A 22,491-nucleotide genomic window follows, 5' to 3' on the forward strand; every position below is an offset into this window, starting at 1 on the left:
CCCGAAATACCAGAAACAGACTGGGATTGATGATTGACATTTGTACCTTTTAATCCCTACGGAGCTTGTAAACCTGAACACTAAAGGGGAAGACCTCTTCCTAGCACTGCTATTTGTGTACAAAAAAAACCACAGAAACTGAGACAGCGCGCTCCGGATCCGTGCCGAAGGGGCAGAATAAAGGGAACTGCTACTGTGCGCAGAGTAGGTGCCATATGGCTTTGGTGAAGTTTATGTCGCTTTTGGTGCCAATAGAAAGCCAGCATCCCTCCTGGCAAAATGCAGCTTCGAGGTTTTCCACATCGTATGACGCTCAGGATTAGTTAAAAGATGAGGAATCTGCAAGAAGTATCCATCAAAAAGTTGCATCTTCTGCCACCTTCATGCTCTGGAACAAACCCCACTGCTCCTTTCCGCAGCAGGGCTGCCATGCCTTGCTACGGTATTAGAAGGTTGGAGGAATTGAGAGGAATGTGAGGAAGAAGTCTTCTGAAAGGGCAGAGCATACTCCTTTTCTACACTCATAAGGACCCGATCATTTAATGTTCCAGCTTTGCAGGCCTGAAGAAAGCCATCCTCCAACCAGTCGCACATGCTGCTTTAAGGTGAAGCTAATGTACCTTTACAGGTGGTGCAGTAGAATAGGAGGAAGGTTACAGGATCAAATTGGCTTCTACCAATCGGATGGGCTTCTACCGTTATCTCTGTATTGACAGAGAAGTGGATTATGTTGCTGGGGAGGCAACAAGGACTGGTATTGGCATCATATTAAAACCTCTTGAGCAGCCACAAAACTTTTCGAATTGACAGTCTTTGCTTGGAGACAGGAGGTCCAGAGATTGTCCTGTCGATTTTCCTACCTTGGACTTGTCGAAAAGAGCATCCAAATGATTCCCAAAGACGTGTTACTTCAATTGGATGCCCATTAATGATGACTAGACGTCTGCGGTGAAACCAGTCGATTTGAGCCAGGCATGTCTTTGAACGGCTACTGAAGAGCCTGGCTGATTATCTGTTGAGGTGTCCTGGCCATCTTGAACTATCTCCGCAAAATGATCCTTGAAGTTGTCTAGTACATTTGCATTAACATTTCTGCTATATCCCATAAAGCCTGGGTGTATCTCTCCCAAAAAATGCAGCATTCAGAGAACGAAGGGAAAAACTACCCACTGAGAAGACTTTCGTCACCACTGCATCCAGTAGCACAAGTTACTACTTGTGTAACGATATATCTGTAAGAGACATTAGTGATAGATTCCTTACCTTAGAATATCCCCAGGCGTCAGACTGGATCCGGAAATTTTTGTGTAGCGGTACCCTTGCGCGCCGGTAGGCGTCGTCTGCGGCTCCGCGTCAGTCGTCGGCACCGTGATGACGTCTTGAGTACCTAGACGCCGCCTCCGCGTGCTGACGTCAGTTTTTAGACTCCGCTTTTCCGCGCCAAAAACGCAGAGCCATGTCAAAAACCAACACTGGTGCCATTGAAACTAGGGCCCTGAAAGGGGATGACCTTAACCCTAGATATCGGTTCGCAGAACGGGGAGGATGGGTGGGTCGGTAAGGAATCTACCACCAACTAATGTATCTTACCGATATATCGTTACACAAGTAGTAACTTGTGCATCTGAAAGAGAATCGTTAGTGATCGATTCCTTACCTTAGAATAGATACCCCATGCCAGGTTCAGGAGAAGCATGAAGACTTGGTTATTCGAGAAGTAGATTCTGTTTTGCTCCGTTCTTTTCCCAGCTCTATCTCTTCCTGTGTCTCGGCGCCGGGCAACCCTTTTTGGGTAGCTGCGCGCCTTACAAGTGTATAAAATAAAATAATAAATTAAATAAATATCCCAACAATACCAACCCCGGTGGTGGGTCTGCGAACCAATAATCACACCAGAAAGTCCTGGAGGACGGAACGGCCAAAGAAGCCATCCCTCCGGACTTGGCCGTCCAGGAAGTAGTGTCTTGCGAACGTGTAGCGAGGCCCACGTAGCTGCCTGACAAATGTCCTGCAAGGGGACTCCTCGGCCCAGGGCAGTAGTAGTCGCCGTGGCCCGAGAGTAATTGGCCCTCAGCCCAACAGGAGGTTCCTTGTTAGCCAAAGAGTAGCACGCTTGGATGCACAACACGATCCGCGAGAGAGGGTCCGTTTGTGCACCGCCCGTCCTTTCTTAGCGCCCACGTAAACAACAAAGAGTTGGTCATCCACCCGGAACTGGCGTGTGCGATCCAGATAGTATGAGAGCGCACGTTTTGGGTCCAGACGGTGGAGCCTCTTCCTCTTTCGAGGGATGCGGAAAGAAGGTGGGCAAGGTGATGGATTGCCCGATGTGGAAGGCTGTGACTACCTTGGGCAGGAAAGAGGGTTTTGTCCGCAGCACAACGGATGGACAGAAAGGAAAGCAGATTTAGAGGATAAAGCCTGGAGCTCACTAACTCTCCTGGCAGAGGTGATGGCAACCAGGAAAGCAGTCTTCAGAGTAAGAAGGCGGATATGACAGTTGTGAAGTGGCTCAAAGGGAGCGCACATCAAAAGTAAGAACCAGGTTCAAGTCCCACTGAGGCATCACGAAGGGAACAGGTGGAAACATGTGTGTGATGCCTTTCAGAAAATGATTTACAATAGGGAAATTGAACAAAGATGGTTGATCAAGCAGCCTGAGGAAGTCTGAAAGGGCAGAAAGGTACCCATTGATAGTGCCCAGAGCAGAGCCCTGCTGGGCAAGAGAAAGAAGGAAGAGAAGAACCTCAGAAAGATGGGCAGAGAGAGGATCCACAGCCTTTGCTGTGCACCATGCCACAAATCTGTTCCACCTGCAGGCGTATACCGACTTTGTGGAGGGATGCCTGGCTGCCAGAATGATATTACAGACCTCAGGAGGCAAGTCAAATGGCCTCAACTGTTGCCGCTCAATCTCCAAGCATGGAGGTGGAGACTGGACAGGTTCGGGTGGAGGACCGTCCCCTGTTGCTGCGACAGAAGGTCCTCCTTAAGAGGCAGAATAACTGGGGGATCGACTGACATACTGAGTAGCTCGGGATACCAGTACCTTCGTGCCCAGTCCGGAGCCACAAGGATGACTTGGGCCCGGTGGCGTTTGATCTTCAGCACTCTGGGCAGAAGTGGTATAGGCGGAAAGGCGTACAACAAACCGCAATTCCACTCGCGACAAAAAGCATCTCCGAGCGAGTGCCGCCTTGGACATTCCAACGCGCAGAACTGATGTAATTGCGCGTTCTCTTCTGTGGCGAATAGATCTAACCAAGGCTCTCCCCACTGCTGAAAGAGGCCTTGTGCCACGTCCAAGTTCAGACGCCATTCCTGATCCATCATGCACCGGCGACTGAGTTTGTCCGCCCTGGCGCTCAGAGAACCTGCCTGGTGTTGAACCACCAGGGTGACACCCTGATGTTCCAGGCACTGCCAGAGGTGCAGAGCCTCCTGGCATAGGGTCCACGACCCCACCCTGCCCTGTTTGTTGCCGTACCACATGTCGGTGGTGTTGTCCGTGAACACCTGCACTACACTCCCTCGGACAGAGGGGAGGAATGCCTTCAGTGCTAGACGAATCACCCGCAGCTCCAAAAGGTTGATATGGAGCCGGGACTCCGCCGGAGGCCAGAGGCCTCTGATCTCCGCCTCTCCCATGTGGCCTCCCCAGCCCTTGAGGGACGCGTCCGTCACAACTACGTGCTCCGGTTGGGGAAGGGAGAGGGATCTGCCACTGACCCAATCTTGGTCCGTGAGCCACCACTGCAGCTGTCTCGCAGTGCCCTCTGAGATCAGGACATGGTCGGACAGGTTGCCCTGATGCTCGGCCCACTGAAACTTCAGGTCCCACTGCAGAGCCCGCGTCCGCCAATGGGCGTGATGCACCAGAAGGGTGCAGGAAGCCATCAGCCCCAGAAGCCGCAGCGTCAACCTGACCGAGAGTCGGGATAAACGCTGAAAGATCGGAGCCTAAATATCCCGAACCCGCTGCTCGGGGGGATAAACATGAAACTGCGCTGAGTCGAGAAACTCTCAGATGAAGAGGAGCTTCTGAGAGGGACACAGGTGTGACTTTGGCACGTTGATAGAGAACCCCAGCAGGTGCAGGAGATCCGCCGTCGCTCGGAGGTGGCTGACGACTGTCTGGGGCGAGCCCGCCTTCAACAACCAGTCGCCGAGGTAGGGGGAAGACTGAAACCCCTAACCGGCGCAGATGAGCTGCGACCACCGCCTTTCGTGAACACCCATGGGGCACTGGTAAGGCCGAAGGGAAGAACGGTAAACTGAAAGTGCTTGTGGCCTACCGTGAACCGCAGGTAGCGCCGGTGGGCCGGCAGGACGGGGATGTGGAAATAAGCGTCCAGCAAGTCCAACGCTACCATCCAGTCTCCTGGGTCCAGGGCAGTTAAGACCTGAGCCAGTGTCAGCATTTTGAACTTTTTCCGGAGGACGCCGTTGACGTTCCGTAGGTCTGAGATAGGGCGTAGGCCCCCTTTGCCCTTCTCGGGTACCAGAAAGTAGTGGGATAGCAACCACATCCTACTTCTGGCCCAGGAACGCGCTCGATGGCCCCCTTGGCCAAGAGGGCCGTAACTTCCTCCTGCAGAAGCCGCAGATTATCCCCAGATACGCGGTGGCATGGCTTGAGGGGTCGTCTCGAAGGGGAGGGAGTAGCCCCTTCGGTCGATTTGCAGCACCCACCTGCCTGACGTGACAGTGCGCCAGTGGGAGTGGTGATGGCGAACCCTGCCCCCCACTGGTGTCACATGGGCCTGAAAGCAAAGACTAGGAGGGTTTTGAGGCGGATGCTGCGGGGGAAGGTGTGGACTGACCTCGCAGTTGTCCCCAACCACCTCCACGGTGATTTCCACGTCCGCCACCGCGTTGGACGTTAGTCTGCGGTGCGTGGCTGGCTGCACGTGTGGGGACGCCCCTTCCTTGGCCACGAAAGGAGAGAAAGGCACCCGTTTGATGGCGCGGGACCGAGAGGCCCAAGGACTTGGTAGTAGCCCTGGAGTCCTTAAAGCACTCTAGCGCGTGGTCTGCCTTGTCGCCGAAAAGGCGACGGCCATCAAACGGCATGTCCATAAGTGTATTCTGGACATCGGCCGAAAAGTTGGCGGACCTCAACCAGGGGTGGCAACGAATCGCCACCGTCGTTGCCATCGCTCTGCCTAGTGAGTCGGTGGTGTCAAGGCCACACCGGATAGAATATTTTGATGCATCCCGGCCTTCCACAAGGGCTTGGCCGAGTTTGGCCCGTACCTCCAACGGGCACTCTGGCAGCAATTCTGCGACGTGTCCCACAGAGAGTGGGTGTAGCGGCCCAAGAGGCATGCGGTGTTGGAAGACCGCAGTCCCAGACTCAGGAGGAGAATACCTTTTTGCCGTACTGTTCATACCTCTTGGATTCCCTGTCCGACGGAGCCGACGGGAATGCGGTCTGGGAATTCGAAGCCTGGATGACCAGGCTCTCGGGGGTGGGGTGGGTGGACAGGAAACATGGGTCGCCCTGGGCCGGGCGGTGGCGTCTAGCCACGTTCCTATCTACGGGCGAACCCATAGACGGGCCTGGACCAAGTGCCCAAAAGAACGTCAGTCAAGGCCTCATTAAATGGCAGCAGAGGCTCAGTCGAGCTTGACTGCGGTTTAAGGACCTCAGTGGGGAGGTTAGTCCTCATGGCCGCGACGGGGAGCTCAAGGTCCAAGGCCCAAGGCCTTGGCCGCCCGTGTCAACATTACACTGTAGGTCGCCCCCTCCTCCTTAGCCACGGTAGGAGGGGAGACAAAGCCAGTGTCTGGCGAGGTGTCCAGACCACTGCGGCGGCGTCATCGGGGCCGAAGCACCCGATCCGCTAGGGACCCTAGACTGTTCCGCTGGGCCGAAGGTGCCGCGGAGTCAGTCGGGGAAGAGAGGGACCTCATGGCCATGAGGAAGCGCTCAATCTCCCCTGGCGTCGCGTTCTGCCCAGGGACCGGAGGGTGTGGGGCAGGCCGCGACGCCCGCGACTCAGACGGAGCCGCGTGGGCGGTGTCACCCGAACCCCCGGCCGCGAGGGGGGGGGGGGGGGAGGGAGTCGGAAGAGCGATGATGCCTCTTCAACTTCTTGTGCTTACCTGACGACGACTTCGACCCCGGAGGAGTGATGTAGACTCCCGGAGCTGTGATGGCTCCTACCCCGCGACCTATCCCTCGACCTCCGTTGGGACCGGGACTTCTCGCGGCGCGGGGTCGACTGCCGGAGTTAGAGTCACTTGCGGGACCGCTTCCGCCTAGCTTTCGAAGTCAGGGCCCGGCAGTCGGAGCAGGTCTTGTCGTCGTGGTCAGTGGAGACACCGACGGTGAGGGTCGGTGGCCGACATCAGTCGGTCGCAATCCTCACAAGGCTTGAAACCTGGCATCCCTATCAGCACCCTCTGGAGTCGCAAGACTCGAGAAAAATGATCAAAAAAGTTTAGTCAAAAAGTGACTAAGGTACCACTTTTTCCGGATCTGTGCTGCTGGCGCGGAAAAAAGAAAAACTGACAGCACGCAGAGGCTGCGTCTAAGTACTCCGACGACGTCATCACGGCGCCCACGACAGACGCGGAGCCACAGAAGACGCCTACCAACGCACAAGGCTACTGCTTCGCAAACATTTTCGTATCCAGTCTGTCGCCTGGGGATATTCTAAGGTAAGGAATCTATCACTAACGTGTCTCTTTCAGATTCTTTGGTACTTCTACTGGCAGGCTGCAGGAGTTTATTTCATAGATAAATCCTACACCACTAGACTCTCTAGTGATGGATATAATGTAAAGTACGGGTCTCAAGGTGTCAGTCTATAAGCTTTGGCAATTCAACTGTTTACTGGTGGGACTGATGTGGATTTCTCCGGGGCAGTTTTAACTTACTCCAAGAGAGCCTCATTAAAAGCTACCAAGGATTTTGATACTGATAAAGGTAGCAGAACCTGGAATCTACAGTACAGCTTCTGTACATCAGCAGCCTTTATGAGTACAACATGAAAAGAAGCTGCCTTGGGAGTGGCTGAGGGGCAGCTTTCAGGGACACTTTATATCTCTGGGAAAGTATCCAGCCACTTGAATTTAAAAGAGCCAAATATTTTGCTGTGTCTACGAGTGGCAGAGAGTTGGCTGCCTCGCTGTTGTCCCAAAGGTTACCCTGAATGTTTGGACAGCCATTATTCTCCATGGGTGTACAGAGTGGGCATTCCCAAGAACAGGTTGTAGACATTAAGTAGGAGCACTGCTCCAGATTAAAGCTACTTCAGACAGGACATAATACCCACAAAGGAAGCCCTTTGAACTAAATCACTGCTTGCAAAACAACCCTTGAATAGGAGTGCCAAGTAGTTTCTTCTCCAGAGGAAAGAAAAAGAGGCTTGAAACCAAGTTCCACTATTCAAATGATTTCGGCAAGAAAATGCATTCTGCATTCTTACATTCCAATAAGTCTTCCACTTGGGAAAAGATTCCCAAAATACAGGCTTTTGCTGAACAGATTTCCAGATCCATCTTTAGTGATGGCCAAACTCACAACTAAGTTGAATCTCACCTTCACTCACTCATTCCCCTTACAACCTCTTGAAAGGAAAAATGACAATCAGGTAGAGTGAAACACAAGAACTTTCTTCACAACACTCCTTGCTGTCCAGGAATCTTAGTTTGTTGATTTTGGTTTAACTTTAACACAGACACAAAAAATAAAAACCATTAACAGTTTTTATTCGATCATATACATGTATACATATACATCTCTCTTATAAAACATCTGCAGTGCGGATAGGACTAGAAATCAGCAGAAAGCAAAAAAATACAAGACATTTAAGAAAAAATTAACTTATTTAGAAAATTCTACAAATTCTGGAAATCCTATGATTAAAGCTTGAAGTTTTCAATTTCTTCTCGCAGTTCCTGAAAAGAAGCAATAGAATAAGTGTATTAGTATACAGAAAATATACATGAAAGGTTTAATTAACTACCATAAAACAATATAAATCTTCTGGATTAGGTAGTCTTGGGGTAGGATCACAAACATATGAACAAGCAGTGGTAGAGTAGGCAGGTCTGTTTTTAAAGTCCTAACACATGCAAATGCACAAGCACTGTGTTACTACAGTAATAGCCTGCCTGATTTTCTTTGGCAAAGTCAGCCGTCTCTAGATTGAGATTGTTTCGCGTCTATCAAGACGCGGACACCAGATATCCACGTCGTTGCCTCGCAGACAGATTTCACTCAAGAGGATTATCTTGCCCCCAACTAGTTGCAGCACACTTCACTTTTATTGTGAATCTATGTACCATACATCAGGTCTGCTTTTATTAACCCCATGTTTAACTTAATATTGAACCTACATCAGATACTTAAGATACTTAAGGGTGGTTACTACAGCCTCATACCTTTCCAAATAGCTGCGATATTTTTTAAAAAAGGTTTTATTCTATCAAAGAAAGCGATTGAAGACATCTTTCATAAAGCTCTTTATATCCACCACTATATAAGGTTTTGTGTGACTATTCCTGACGAAGGCGTGTTTTACGCCGAAACGCGCACAGATTTATTGCCCAATTGCCACATTGTTGAGGATCAACATTGTATTTTGAATCTAGTGAGACTGTAGGTTTAGTATAGGTCACCTTCTGGGAGGAATGAGCCCAGAGCAGAGCCCCATGAAGCCACCTAGAAGTGCTGCTTCAAATGAGAAGGATGTGCATCTAAGCAAATAACGGTGTGGAGGCCAATAGGAGTAAGGATTCTGGCAAGAGAATATATGCAACATCCAATGCTGGAGAACTCTTACCTCACAGTGATACCACTAGTTCACCAATACAAGATCGGACTGAGTGCAGCAATGGAAAGAGCATGTCATGTGTAGGTAGCTCAAGGGGCATGAGCACAGAGCACAATGAATGGCTCAATTCTACATCCTATGCTCTTACAACAAGGCAAGCCTAACCAGCACTGCCTTTAGCAGGATTAGGTGAAATAGGGTTAGAGCATAGATAAAGGGGAAAACTTGCCTTTACCCAGAGCCTCCTGGGTAAAGGCTCAAAAGGCTATCCAGCAGCAGAGGGGTTAACTGATGTGCAGGGGCACGCTGGCCACTATAGAGAGCCAAATTTGTGTGTTTAGGGGACAGGTATTTCTATGTATAAAATTAACTTGATTTAGTTTTGAATTTCAAACAGATGCTCCAGCTAATAGGTCTTCAGAACTCTTTTCCCCAGATAATTCATCCTAGCATGAATTCTAACTGTCTTTTAGATTCCTTTATATCCAAACTGTCCTTAAAATCTTAGAAATGTACTCCTCTAAAGGTGTATTAAGAGCTACCTCATTCAGTGTTGTTACTTCTCATTTGTAAGGTAGACTCTGCCATTTATATGGCCTCGTGCAAAATATTTTCACCACTTCTATCCTGCATGTCCTGTCTGTCTGATGTTTCCATAAGCGAAATAATTTTCTCCATAGTTACTTTAATGACCTACAAAAAGTAATTAGATCTTTAAAGACTTTATTATACCTCTTTGGGTGCTAGCTGAACCATCACAACCAACAGAGTACTGTTCTTAGTTACTTCCAGATCATTGCTATAATTGACAAAGATAATGTATTAAGACATCTATATAGGGAATTTGGAAGATTGTTCATAGTCTACAATCCCAATAGAGTTGCAGTATCCACCATCAGAGAAACCACCATACTTGCCTGTTACGCAAGCCATGAGTGGCAAGCCAATTGTCATACTGCTTTGAATTACGCGCACATTTCCTGTTTAAAAGCTTTGAGAGGAGGGGGAGGGGGTGGTCTATGAATGTCTGACTTGGACACGGTTTGCATTCAGTTCCTAAATTTAAAGTCACTGTAAGGGGTCTCCAGCATTGGCTCCAGTCCAACTTGCAGTACAGGTTTCAATCCGTGAAGACCCACCTTGGTGCCACTACAGAGCTCAGCCAGAGGCTCCTGGAAAAAACATTAAGTATGTCTCAGTTTCCACTGTGGTTCTGGAAGTCCAACAGACTCCTTGAAAAAAACAAATGCATATATATCCTCTTCCTTAACTACAGCATATTTTGGTAGTTAAGCACCTCTCCTCCAAAAAAAACACAGATGTGTGTTCAACCTCCACATCACAATATTACCTTATCAACTTTTAACCTACCAATAGACTTATAGGTCATTTTGTGATATGTAAAGTATACATTATGTATTTGTATGTGACCACTAACCTACAGTTTGTCACAGTAACGATGGTCTAGAAAAAATCTAGTGCAGTGTACTGGTACAAGTGACTTACAGTGTAGGGTGTAGTCACTTGTAGTCTGTGTTTTGCATTGCCCGTGGATATGTGCTATGCCTCAGCAACCTGGGCAGATGGCACTGCAGAAGGGATGATACATTATTATTATTTTTAAAACCTTTATGGACTTTCAGGTAAGATGGCTGGAGTGACCTGCACCGGTTCTTGCTCTCCTACGGCCTGCCCTCCCCCAGACTCATGCTACCCAAATAGGGTACAGGACATGCAGATCTGCTCACAAAAAAACACTAAGAGTACTTGAAGCACAGGGACGCGAGCTGGTTTGCTGGACAGATCGGGCATTCTGCCCTCATGGAATGAGTCTACTGAACCGAGCATGCTTACGGAGCAGCACAGCGGAATCAGGGAGCGGCCGCAGACACGTTCGGCTGGTTGCAACCCAGTGCCCTGAGATGAACGAAAGGCTGGCAGGCTGAGCAACCCCCAGCTGAGGTGGGAGTAAGCAAGATGTCCGCTGTACCCGGTGGAAGGAATGGGGAAGCGAGTCTGGCAGTGGCGAAACGAATGTTTGAGGCCCCCCCCCCCGCCCCCCCCCCCCTGCAATGTACAGAGGGGCCCGTTCCGGATTTAATCTGGAGCGCTCAGAGCAGAGTACTGTTCTGTGGGGGCCCCCTGCAGTTCGGGGACCCCCCAGACTGTGGGGGCTGCGGGGGCCTGTGTTACGCCCCTGGAGCCTACCAGAGGAGGCAGAATGCAGAGAGGAGACTGTGTACGCTAATCTACTGCGTGGCGTGAAGGCCCCTCATTTTGGGGACGAAGCACAGTAACACAGGGCCAATGGAGCATGCAGGCACAACAAAGTGAGATGACCAGGGTGAGTGGCGGTCGGGACTGGGCCAATTTTTGAACATGGCCCAGCATAGGAGAGAGGCCTACATTAGGTGAGCATTCTGAGACACGGCTGAACTTAGCTGCACATGAGAAAGGAGTTGGGCATTCCAAAGCGCATTATGAGAAGTACCCCCACATGAACACTGGAAGGTGCAGAACAGTGCTAGAAAGTATCACGGGGGTGGGGGGGGACAATGATCACAAGGAATTAATACCAGCCACAATGCTAGAGAAAAGTCTGGAGCAACCTGTGAGGCCTTTGGAATGAAACAACGCCTTACCACAAACTGCAGGCCAGCGTGGGTGGCAAGACGCAGTAGCACTGTATGGAATGAAAACCCTGTAACAAAACGCCAGCAATCATTGGAGTCAGTCAGTGTCCCTTATAACACTGTGGGGGACAACCTACCCTGCATTGGAAACATTGGGTGAAAGCGGTCAGAGAAAGACTAGGAGTGCACTACCTAGGAATGGTTCCTATAACAAATGCCCAGTGCACAAAAACCACAAAGTTAATCCGATTACTGGATTCATTTAAAAAATGATTGATGGCCACTGAGATAACGTTCTGCCCACAAACCACTAAAGCAGCGAAAGGTAGCTCCCCTAATGAAGACCTTAAGACACTTGCCTCATGGAAATGCAGCAAGATCTGGAGAAATTCTTCCCAAACAGCATCCAAAACGTAAGCGAGGAACTAGGGAAGGATTTAGAGGATATCAGGTATGACCTACAACTGATGGGACAACACATGGCCAGAGCTGGAGACTTCATGGCGGCAGCAAATTAAGCTGACCAGGTAGTCACAACCACCATATGCCACCTAGAATCACAAGTCACCAGGTCGAGGAATAAATATGAAGATTTAGAGTACTGCTCTAGACGGGAAAATATCTGGATCAGCAATCTGAAGGAAAGCATTGAGGGAGAGGACATGGGGTGCAACACTGAACTGCTTAGAGAGGTCCTCCAAGAAGACACCAACCAGCCCATAGGCACAGAGAGACCAGAGTGGGGCACAGGACTCAGTAGCTGAAAGAAACCGAGACATCGAGGTAAAACTCTTCAACTTCCCCATGAAAGAAAGTATAATGGTGATGGCTCGCAAATTGAAGAAAATTGGTTATGGGGGATAGAGTGTTCTCGCTCCATGATCACTCAGCCACTACCCTCTAGGGTCTCAGCATTCCAGGCTGTGATGCCTGAACTAGTGAGGAAACCAATCCGCTACCGCTCGCCAATACCTTAAGGTGTTCAGTTAAAATTAACAGGTTGTGAAAAACAAAACACACTCCAGAAGGGAAGGCACTACTAGATTTACACTAAGACACTGGAGAGAGTGATCAAAAAGGGTGACCATCATCCATGGAACTGAGAACAAGTGGAAAACCTATGCCAAGACGGAACAGCAGGCGGCCACCACGGTGAGAGTGGGCAGCCAAACGGGCCCTAACACACAAAGGGGGCCAGTTGCATGTCTACCAGCAGACTATTAGGCTCAACGGGAGGCGGCAAAAAGATTTGAAGGCACCTAGCTGAAACAGCACCCACAATATGAGGTACTGTTTACACAGGGTAAAGACGCAGAGCCATGGTAAGTACCCACACAAGAACATAACACGAGAAGAGAAGAGATAGAGGCTTCACAGCAAATGAGTACACAGGGCAAAAGTGAGACGAAAAACAGGGGTAGAGGGATGGGGAAAGCTGGTGCAAAAACTGCCAACCATGACACGTGTGCTTTGCAGACATACCTTAGTCTAGGTGATTGGAGACCCAATCGCTCTAGCACAGAGACCGAACAACAAAGGAGATACAAAGGTTATGTTACTTAGTTTAATTTTACTACTTGGGGAATCCCACACCATGAGATATTCAGAATGAGAAACTGAGTTGAAGACCCTAGGGACTACTACGGGGGTCTTAACTCGCCAAGTAAGACTCATGATTTGGCACTACTTCAACCAACAGCAGGCTAATCTAGTCTTAAAAGAAACCCATCTTAAAACAAGATCAGTTTTGCATGAAACAAAAACGATCCTTCACAATACTGGGAATCTGGAACTACCAAGAGAGCAGGAGAAGCAATGCTAATTAGGAGGAAGCTCCCATTCAGGTACACCAGATCCAACGTGACAAGGATGGTAGGAGCTTACTACTCCAATTTCTCATAAATTGCACCTCACACCTATTAATATTTAGCATTCCTCGCTGACATTTTGTCATTGGTGGGCCCTGCAACGGAGGAATGATTGAGGGGTGGGGGACTTCAACCTGATCTGGTCCAGAGCGAGCTAGGTCACCCCTCAAAACAAGCAGAGAATAGCCTCCAACAAACTAAAAGCAATACACTGAGCTAGGCTAGACATTCTTTATCCCCCGAGATCTAATGGTCAGTGTATTAGACACTCAAATCCAAGGAGTCATTTTGGGTCATAGCCAAATGACCTCGCTACTAGCAGACTGCAGACAGGAGAGACTGGAGGTTCCTCCCACCCCCGATATAATACAAAACAGTGCACATAGGGAAGAATCAGCCCGAACAATACGGAACTACTGGGACACGCTTAAGGCAACATTCCGAGGGGTAGCCATATCCGCGGCAGCCTTTAAATACAGAACAGAACGACTTAGCATGAGCCAAGTCCTACAGAGTTGGAGCATGCGGATGGCATACACCAGAGCTGCCCCACTAAGCAATCGAAAAAGGAAAGAAACAAGCTGCAGGGACAGTTTAGAATCTTAAGGACTGAAAACGCAGACACAATTTTTAGGTTTAAAACAACTATTCTATGACAAGTGGAACCTGGCTAGCAAATATTAGCTGGTAAATTAGGAGCGCAAAGAAATCAGAATACATTCCCATGTTGCATGCACCCAATAGTAGAGTAGTCAAACACTAGGAGGGAAAGTGGGACGCTTTTCTGCAATGTTAGAAGGCTCTATTCCTCAGGCAATAAAAACCTGGACACCATAAGCCTCTTACCTTAATGACCAGGCACTCACTACAGACCCAGCGCATAGGAAAAACATGCTGAAGGTACCCATCTACAAGCAGGAAGTTCTGAACCCAATTAAATCACTTAAACGAAATTAGGCACCAAGCCCAGATGGCCTCACAAGAGCCATTTACAGACAATTGGCAGTGGTACTAGTGAAAACCCCAACAGCACTCAATAACTTTTCTGGAAACTGGGACAGTGACCCCCCCCCCCCCCTCCATGAGGGAAGTCGCTGTGGCGACGATTTATGCGGGGCATACAATCTGCATATTTGCAGAGGTCTTACTGACACGGACAGACCCGGAGACCTCTCTACTGGTAAGTGCTCTGGGAATGCTTGAGGGCCTTCGAAATAGTAACCAGTTTCAAGATAAATACAGATAAATCTGAGATCTTTAACATTTCCCTGCGCAAGATCTAGAGCAGTATTCAAAGGAACTATCCAATGTAGTGGCTTAAACACTCACATAAAATATCTGGGAATTTAAAATCACCAAATCAGTGGACACATGGAACAGAGCCAACTGGCCCAGACCATCGGCACACATTGTAGCCTACCTGCATAAATGGAAGGGGGAATTTATCTCATGGATAGAGAGAATAAATGTAATAAAAATAGTCACTCTAAAGAGTATTATACTAGTTTCAAATTCTTCCAACAGCTATACCAAAATAGGTATTGCGCTCACTGCAGAATCCTATTGACAAATTCATACAGAGAGGGGGCAAGGGTAGGTTTAATAAACAATCTAGCTATTGATAGCTCCCCTTGAGAAGAGCGGGCTAGCACTTCCAAACATACTTCAATATTGTCAGGCAGCACACCTTTGGATAACAATTAAATGGTCGGTGTGAGAAACTGAAAAACTTTAGCATTTTATAGATAGGGTGGTGGTGGTGGTGGTGGTGGTGGTGGTGGTGGTGGGAAGGCATGTCCCTTGGCTACTCAAACATAACAGGCCCAAACTACTACACCTCTCTAGTGTCACCAGAATGACCCGGGACATCGAGGATAGTGTCTCCACACAGCTGGGGCTAAACACCACAGTTGCACCATACAAATCAATTCATGCGAACGTAAGAGTTACTTACCTTCAGTAACGATGTTTCTGGTAGAGACGATTTTAGCTGCAGATTCCTTAACGTAGAATTAACCCCAGGCGTGAGAGTGGAGCCGGAAACCTTTTGCTATAGCATCCCTGCGTGGCGGGGCGGCATCACGTGACTCCACCCAGGTATCGTCCGCGTACGTGACATCAGCGAGGTCACATAAGTCCCACCCCAGTGCGTCTATGTCAGTTTTCTTCGGAGAACTTTTCCGCACCACAATGCAGAGCCACCAGACAAAGAACTACGGGAGCTTGGGAACAGAGTGCGAAAGAGTAGAAAAAAGGGGGAATAGAGACAATCGACACCATAAGGAACAGTACAACACTGCAGTGTCCAAAGGCAGGGGCAGAAGAAAGCAGAGCCTTGAGCAGCCACTCTGCCAGTACGTAAACAGCCCCCGTGCCCCGGAGGCAAAACATCTGTAAAAAGTCATGACATGTAGCAGGCCTACCACCCCCGCTCAGAAACAAGGTAAGGCAGCCAGTCCCAAGGTGGACAGGAACAACAAACCTCCAAGCCACCCCAACATAGAGGGCAACCATCCCCCCAAGGAACAAGGGCAAGACCTGGCCAGATGACCCTTGTTCAGAGGTTAGCAGAAGGGCCAGGATCCCCTAGCAGCAAGTGGAAGGGAAGGGAAAGATAGAGATTGAAGGCAAACACCCCAAAACCTGGAGTAGCCAGAGCAGCGGGGCACAGAAGCACCGTAACCCTATCCTCCAAGAACCGAAGGGGAGGAATTAATAGCAACAAGACGGAGCCACCCATCAAGAGCAAAAGAAGGCACTCACAGGAGATACAGCCCCCCACTGAGAGGAGAGTACCGAAGACCAATGCAAGTTTCCTCGCAGAAAGGGGAGGAAGGGCAGGCCATGCCGTGAAGGAATCTGCGGCTAGAATCGTCTCTACCAGATACATCGTTACCGAAGGTAAGTAACTCTTACATCTGATAGAGACTACTAGCCGCAGATTCCTTAACGTAGAATAGATACCCTAGCCATACCCACGGGGAAGGAGGGTCTGAGGAAGGACCCACCAGCCTGAACACAACAGAAAGGCCCACAGGGGACTAGTCCCATGGAAAGGGTGAAGAGCCCATCCTCCCAGGCAAGGAGGGGGAAGCAGAACACCATCGACCCCAAGAGAGATGTGGGAACAAGAGAGAGAGTTTACAAGAATTCAGAAGAAGCCCGTTCACCCTCAACAGAGGAACCACAGGCAAGTCCAGGAAGGCCGAAGCACCCCGCGCCCCTACAAGGCAACAGAGCTTCCATCCAATTCCAAGGCAAGGAAGAGGAAGAAGAAAAGCCTAGAAGGTCAGAGCATACGAGGGAAAAGAAGGTGAGCACACCATAAACAGAAGGCAACCAACCAGACAGCAGTGCCTGCAGCAATAAGCTGCCGGAAGCAGGCAGAACAGCCCAGGGCCCCAGGAAGACAAGGCAGGCTACGCCCAACAAGGGAGAAACACAGAACCATGTGCAAAGGCTGAAGACTGCTGAAAGCCAGAAACCGGTCCCAGGATGCTTGATTCCGGTCCAGGGAAGACATGGCTTGGCAGTTCGGGCTGGACTGTTCCCATGAGGCACAGGGTCAAGACTGATTTGCATATGGTCATGTCTGAACTGGGGTGGCTTGGTGAGCAAAATAACGATGGATTAAACCCAGATCTGTGACTGGGGTGAATGTTTTGCCATTGTGCAACATTCCGTCCATCACCTTGTGTGTTTTGAGAAACACAGAACCAGCCCAGCCTCCAGGAGAGGAGGCTGAAGGCGGGGAAATGCCCGGACACAACCACGAGGGGTCCGTGCACATGGCCTAAAGAAGCATCAGCAACATACATAAATTCCATGGAGAGCAGAGGCCCGGAGGCAACCAGAACTCCCTACCAGAGCTCAAGCTATAGAACAGCTACCACTACCCCACATAGGGTAAGTTAAATCCCAAGACATGGGAACCCTCTTTGGAAGGAACTACTACAGCAGAGGAAAAAGCCACAGGAAAAAACCCTGCAGAAGGCTGGTCAAGCAGTTCAAGAGGAAAACAGAAGGTCTAATATCTCAGGGCCAATTCTGTGCAGATAACTCAGGCAGATAACACAGCCAACAAAGGGTCGTCCAGCAGCCAACAAAGCCCCAGCCCCAGCCCCAGCCCCAGCCCCAGCAAGGAGCACCAGAGTGACCACAAAACACCTCACAGCAAGGGCAACCGGCCCAAAGAAAGGTCCAGAACCAGCTCAACTCAGTAGTGGTGGAGGAGGAGGAGGAGGAGGAGGAGGAGCAGGAGTCGTAGTCAAGTCAAGTTTAAATTTGTATAGCGCACTACTCACCCGGAGGGTCTCAAGGCGCTTGAGGGAGGGGGGGAACTTTACTTATAGCAACGTGAAGAGCGACAGCTTCTGAGGAATTCAGGACGGTCAGGAGGAGGAGGGAGCCCTGCCAGGAACCGTTGGATGGCAGAGTTAGCCGGGGCATGGAATAACAGGCTGCCATCGAACGGAAAATCAATCGCCGCTCCCGAATATTTTCAGGGAACACGCCGCCCCGGAGCCAAGCATGGCGACAGAGGGAGACTGAGGATGCCATGGCCCGGCACCTCCGAGATGTCCAGAGCAGAGAATAAACGCAGCTAGCTCCCAGCCATCCAACGCATGATGCTGTAAATCCACCTGAACAGTCTCACGGGAAGCTGCGGATCGCAAAGACTCAGCCGAGTTCCACAAACAAGAGGAGGCCCTAGCCAACACACAAGGTTGTAAGGGCCCGCAGGGCAGCGCTGGTCGAGGCGAACATGTTGCGCCCTCAAGAGTCCAACCAGCGGGCCTCCCGGGACAGCAGAGTCAACAGTGGCTGCAGGGAGGGAAAAACAGTCCATAAAAGTGGACTGGAGGCAGAGGGGTGGAGGGAAAGACACGCCAGGTCATGCGTAGCTGGGAGGTGCCTGTGCAGAAGGTGTTAAAGCACCGGATCCTCTGTGGTGGGGCGCCTCAAAGCCCCTGTCAGGAAGAAACGCGCGTACCCTGAAAGGGAAGCAAGACCCCCCCAACCCCCCCTTCCTCCCCCTCAGCCCTGGTGGAGAACCTCCAAGAGATGGTCTGCCGGGAAATGAGCTATCGGGTCACCCATGCGCAGAATGACCACAGCCGTGGACACCGCGTGAGCGAAGGCCGCACCCGCCTCCGTAGGGCCCCGCAGTGGAGACAGCAGCTCCTTCATGGGCGAGGGCTGCAAACTAAGACAGCTGTCCCCGAAGCCAAGCGGGGCGGGCAAAGGCCAGACATGGAAGTCAGAAGGAACCGAAGAATGGGGGACCTGCAGCTCCTCCGACGAACACCTTGGTCTCAGAAATGGCAGGGAGCTGCCCTTCTATGATGCCAGTGAAAAAGACCACACTGGGCTGTCTCCGGAGGATGACCCCAATATGCAGCCAACCTCCGGAGAAGAGGGAGCGCCTGAAGACGAATCCGCGGCACGACCCCTCTGATGAGCTATAGAGTCCGCCGCCTAAAGCAGGACTTCGACACCATCAGGAGACACCGGACAGGGCTCCGCCAAGTCACACTGCGCTGGGGAACGGAGTGGAGTCGGAGTGGTCAAGGGGCGGTGCCGAAACGACGCCAACTCTACCTCCGCTGAAGCAGCACCTGTGTGGAGGAACGAGAGGGACCGGGGGAGTGACACAATGCCCTCCGCCAGCCTCAGGATGTGGCGGAGGGGGCTGGGTGGCTGCCTGCGGGGAGGGACGAGAGGGGCCCGGAAGGGGACTAGGGGTCCCCACCCAGCCTCGACCCAGCGCGGGACTAGGAGGGTCTAGAGACCCCTGTGGCGCCACCTGGACCAGCAGGTGCCGGTGCAGTCAGCTCAGCCGTGAACAAGACCTTTGCCTGACCAGAGGGCCGAGCGGGGCTCGGGGATGCGACCCGAGCCCCAGCGACACCACAGGGACTCCCGCGGGAGTTTTCCATGAGGGGAAGGTGCCATGATCTGAAGGAGAGACCCCCGAAGGGCCGCATGCCACATCCACATCCTCCAAGCCTGGATCCGAACCAGTCTGTGCCGGAGCAGCCGCAGAGGGCCCTGCACAAGGCAAGGGATCCGCTGACGCCCCAGGAGGGGAAGGAGGAGATGCCAGCGAGGCCTGCAAAGCCGCCGCATAGGTCTCCATCTGGACTCTCGACGCTCCGTCACTGGGAAACAGTGGATAGGAGGCCGATGACACGCGGGGCCTCATCACATGCGGAGAGCCCACGCCCCCGGGGACAAACTGCGACACTTACCCACCGAGGAGTGACGCTCTCACGATATCGGAGAAGGGCGAGAACGACAGCCATATCTGAAGCAGTCTGCAGAGGCTGATCGAGGAGGGGAAGCCAACCTTGAGAGACGCGCCAAGAGTAGTTTATTCTGGCGCTTCCACCGCGACTTCAACAGTTGGCACGCCTCACAATCAGTGGTGTCGTGATCCTCCCCTAAACACCACATACAAATGAGGTGAGAGTTGGTGGCCAACATAAGACGCCCACACGACATGCAAGTCTTGAAGCCCGAAGGCATTCGCACTGTTCCACCAAAAAAATTAGACAATGAGGAAGAAAAAGGGCCCCAAACAGAGACCGGATCCGCGTTGCACGCGGAAAATGATAAAACCGACATAGGCGCACCGGGGTGGGACTTGTGAACTCGCCGACATCACGAACGAGTTGCGTGATGCCGCCCCCCCGGTGCGCAGGAATGTAGTGGCAAAAAGTTAATGACGGCAAAGAGAGTTGAAGTTAACCAAATAGGAAAGGCTATGACTGCCCAAATAAGTCATTGGGTTATGCACCAAGGGATCAAGGAAGCAGCAACTCAATTCCTTGGCAAGGAGACAAACAGCGGGATTCCCCCTCCTCAGGTTTGGGGGATACTTCTTGCGAGCTCTCCACGATGTGCAGTCCTGGAGACGATGACCATGGTCTTCTGACGATGCTCTGGACCCAGGATCTGATTGTCTCGGGGACTCCGCAATCCCTGTGACCTTCTCTAGACGTAGAGTGCTTCTACGTCTATGATGTCTGAGTCACCATCGGCGTTGAGTGAGGTCTCCATGGTCTTGACGTCGATGACGATTAGGTGACCTTAACTGCGACCTTCGGCGTCGAGTTGGTGATCTCGACGTCGATCTGCTAGGACGCTGAGTCGCCGTTGATTTGCCATGACGTGTCGACGGCGAACCCCCCTGGTGCTGTATCGACGTTGATCTCCTAGACGTCAAGTGGTGGGATCTCGACGACCCTCTCGACAGCGGCACTATGTCAGCCGTCATTACTCTCGACGCCGACACCCCTCGAGGGTGGCGGAGAGGGTCTCTACGTTGACGGAGACTTGGTCCTCTCAGCAGCCACAGACTTCGAGCCCGAAGTGTGGTGCCTCGACGCCGACTTAATTGGATGCGGCGGAGACTCTCAACATCGAGAAGGTGTTTCTGAAGAGTGTCTGGGCCTCTTCGACAGTGACTTCGACGTAGACTGTGAATCTCTTCACCCCTTTCTCTTCCTGGGATCAGGAGAAGCGGAACGTCGCCGCTTTTGGCCTTGCTTGCTGGAAGACTATGTCCTGGGTCCTCTAAGGCCACCCACCTGATGACTTGTCCTTTTCCAGCAGAGCATTGAGTTTTATCCGTTCTCTGTCGCGCAAAGGTAGCCTGGAGAACTTTGGACAATGGTAGCACTGGTTATGATTGTGTGTGGATCGAAGGCACACAATACACACCGAGTGTGGATCTACCAGTGCCATTTTCTTGTCACAGGAAGGACACTTCCTGAATAAAGCTGGCATTCTGACTGGAAAAAAAAAGAAATCAGTGGAAGTCCACAAAAACAGTAGCAGAAGCCTTTAGAAACCAGAAAACGAAGAATTTTCTGAAAAATTCTCTTTAAAAATCTGTTTTGGTAAAAAAACTGAAGAGCTCAAGCTCCAGGATCCTCTCAGAAGGAGCCGGAAAAAAGAACTGACTCAACTGCCACCTGCAGTGCATCATGGGAGCAGGGGGTCGCCTACAGGGCTTAAAGGCATGGTACCCCTACTCTAATGCCTTAAAAGCAAGGTGAAACAAAAGGGGATGATGGACGGAGCGTTTGAGCAAATCAAACACTCCCCCCAGTCAACTGATCTGGGTTTAATCCATCACCATTCTTTAGCTCACTCAGCCACCCCAGTTCAGACACGGCCATATGCAGTCTGACCCTGTGCTTCATGGCAACAGTCGAACCCGAACTGCCAAGCCATGTCTTCCCTGGACCGGAAACAAGCATCCTGGGACCGGTTTCGGATTCATAATCCTCATCAACCAGGCTATCTTAAATCCAGTGGCCAAGTGAGCAAGGTGTCAGTTTTCTTTGTCCCTTTATACTCTACTGCAGACTACTGGCAAATGCCTGCAATTACAGGTTTTTCTATGGCAATAAAGCATTGTTATGTGACTAATGTTTACTGCTCTTAGGGGTTGGGAGAGTTTAGGTGCTACTATGCAAACCTATGTAATTTCAGCATTTTGGAAATAAATATATATATATATATATTTTGTCAATATGCTCCAGGATCTCGCACATGGGCAGAGATTATTCATAGATTATGACTATTGATGAGCATCCCCTGGATGAGAACCTACCCTGATCCTTTCAGCTGTCAGGGTTTGTGGGGGGAGGGTCTGGTCAAAAGCATGGGATTATTAGTCCACCGTCTAGGAGCAGCCATGTGAATAATTACATTCTATTGGAAGGACAAAATGGTGCCCCCACCGGAGCAACAGGTGTGCAACTTGTGGCATACTATGGCACTATCAGGTGGCAGTTAGGTCTGTTCTTTTTGTAAAGGCGTATAAAAACCACTTAAAACCTGTACTAACATTGCTAGACCGGGGAGGAGGGCGGGGTGCTTATGACTGATTAGTATACCCCTGGAAGAGAACTAGGATTACAGGTAAGTAACTTATCCTTCTCTTCCAGGGGATACTCATCAATAGTCATAAGCAGTGAATAGAATAGCAAGCCCATACCGCACACTTCGCGGACTAGCAAAGTAATAAAACCAATCTTGAAGTAATAGGTACCAAACAGATTCCTCAGAGATGCTTGACCTACTTGAGCATCTGCCGGATTATCTGAATCTAAGCAGTAATGGCGAGAAAAGGTATGAACAGACAGCCATGTTGCTGCCTTGCAAATTTCTGCTATGGGAACGTTTGAGGAG

General features: G+C 50.6%; 1 protein-coding gene across 1 annotated transcript in view; it reads right to left on the minus strand.

The window, feature by feature from the left end:
• Positions 1-7,698: 7,698 nt before the first annotated feature.
• ATAD2 (ATPase family AAA domain containing 2) overlaps positions 7,699-22,491 on the minus strand; it is a 315,004-nt gene continuing 300,211 nt past the window's right edge. The window contains exon 28 of the mRNA XM_086966184.1: positions 7,699-7,908. Coding sequence (XP_086822310.1) covers positions 7,873-7,908 — 36 coding nt within the window. The 3' untranslated portion in view covers positions 7,699-7,872. The remainder of the gene's footprint in view (positions 7,909-22,491) is intronic.

Source organism: Lissotriton vulgaris, chromosome 4_1, assembly GCF_964263255.1.
Source record: "Lissotriton vulgaris chromosome 4_1, aLisVul1.2, whole genome shotgun sequence".
In the NCBI taxonomy this organism is placed as follows: Eukaryota; Metazoa; Chordata; class Amphibia; order Caudata; family Salamandridae; genus Lissotriton; species Lissotriton vulgaris.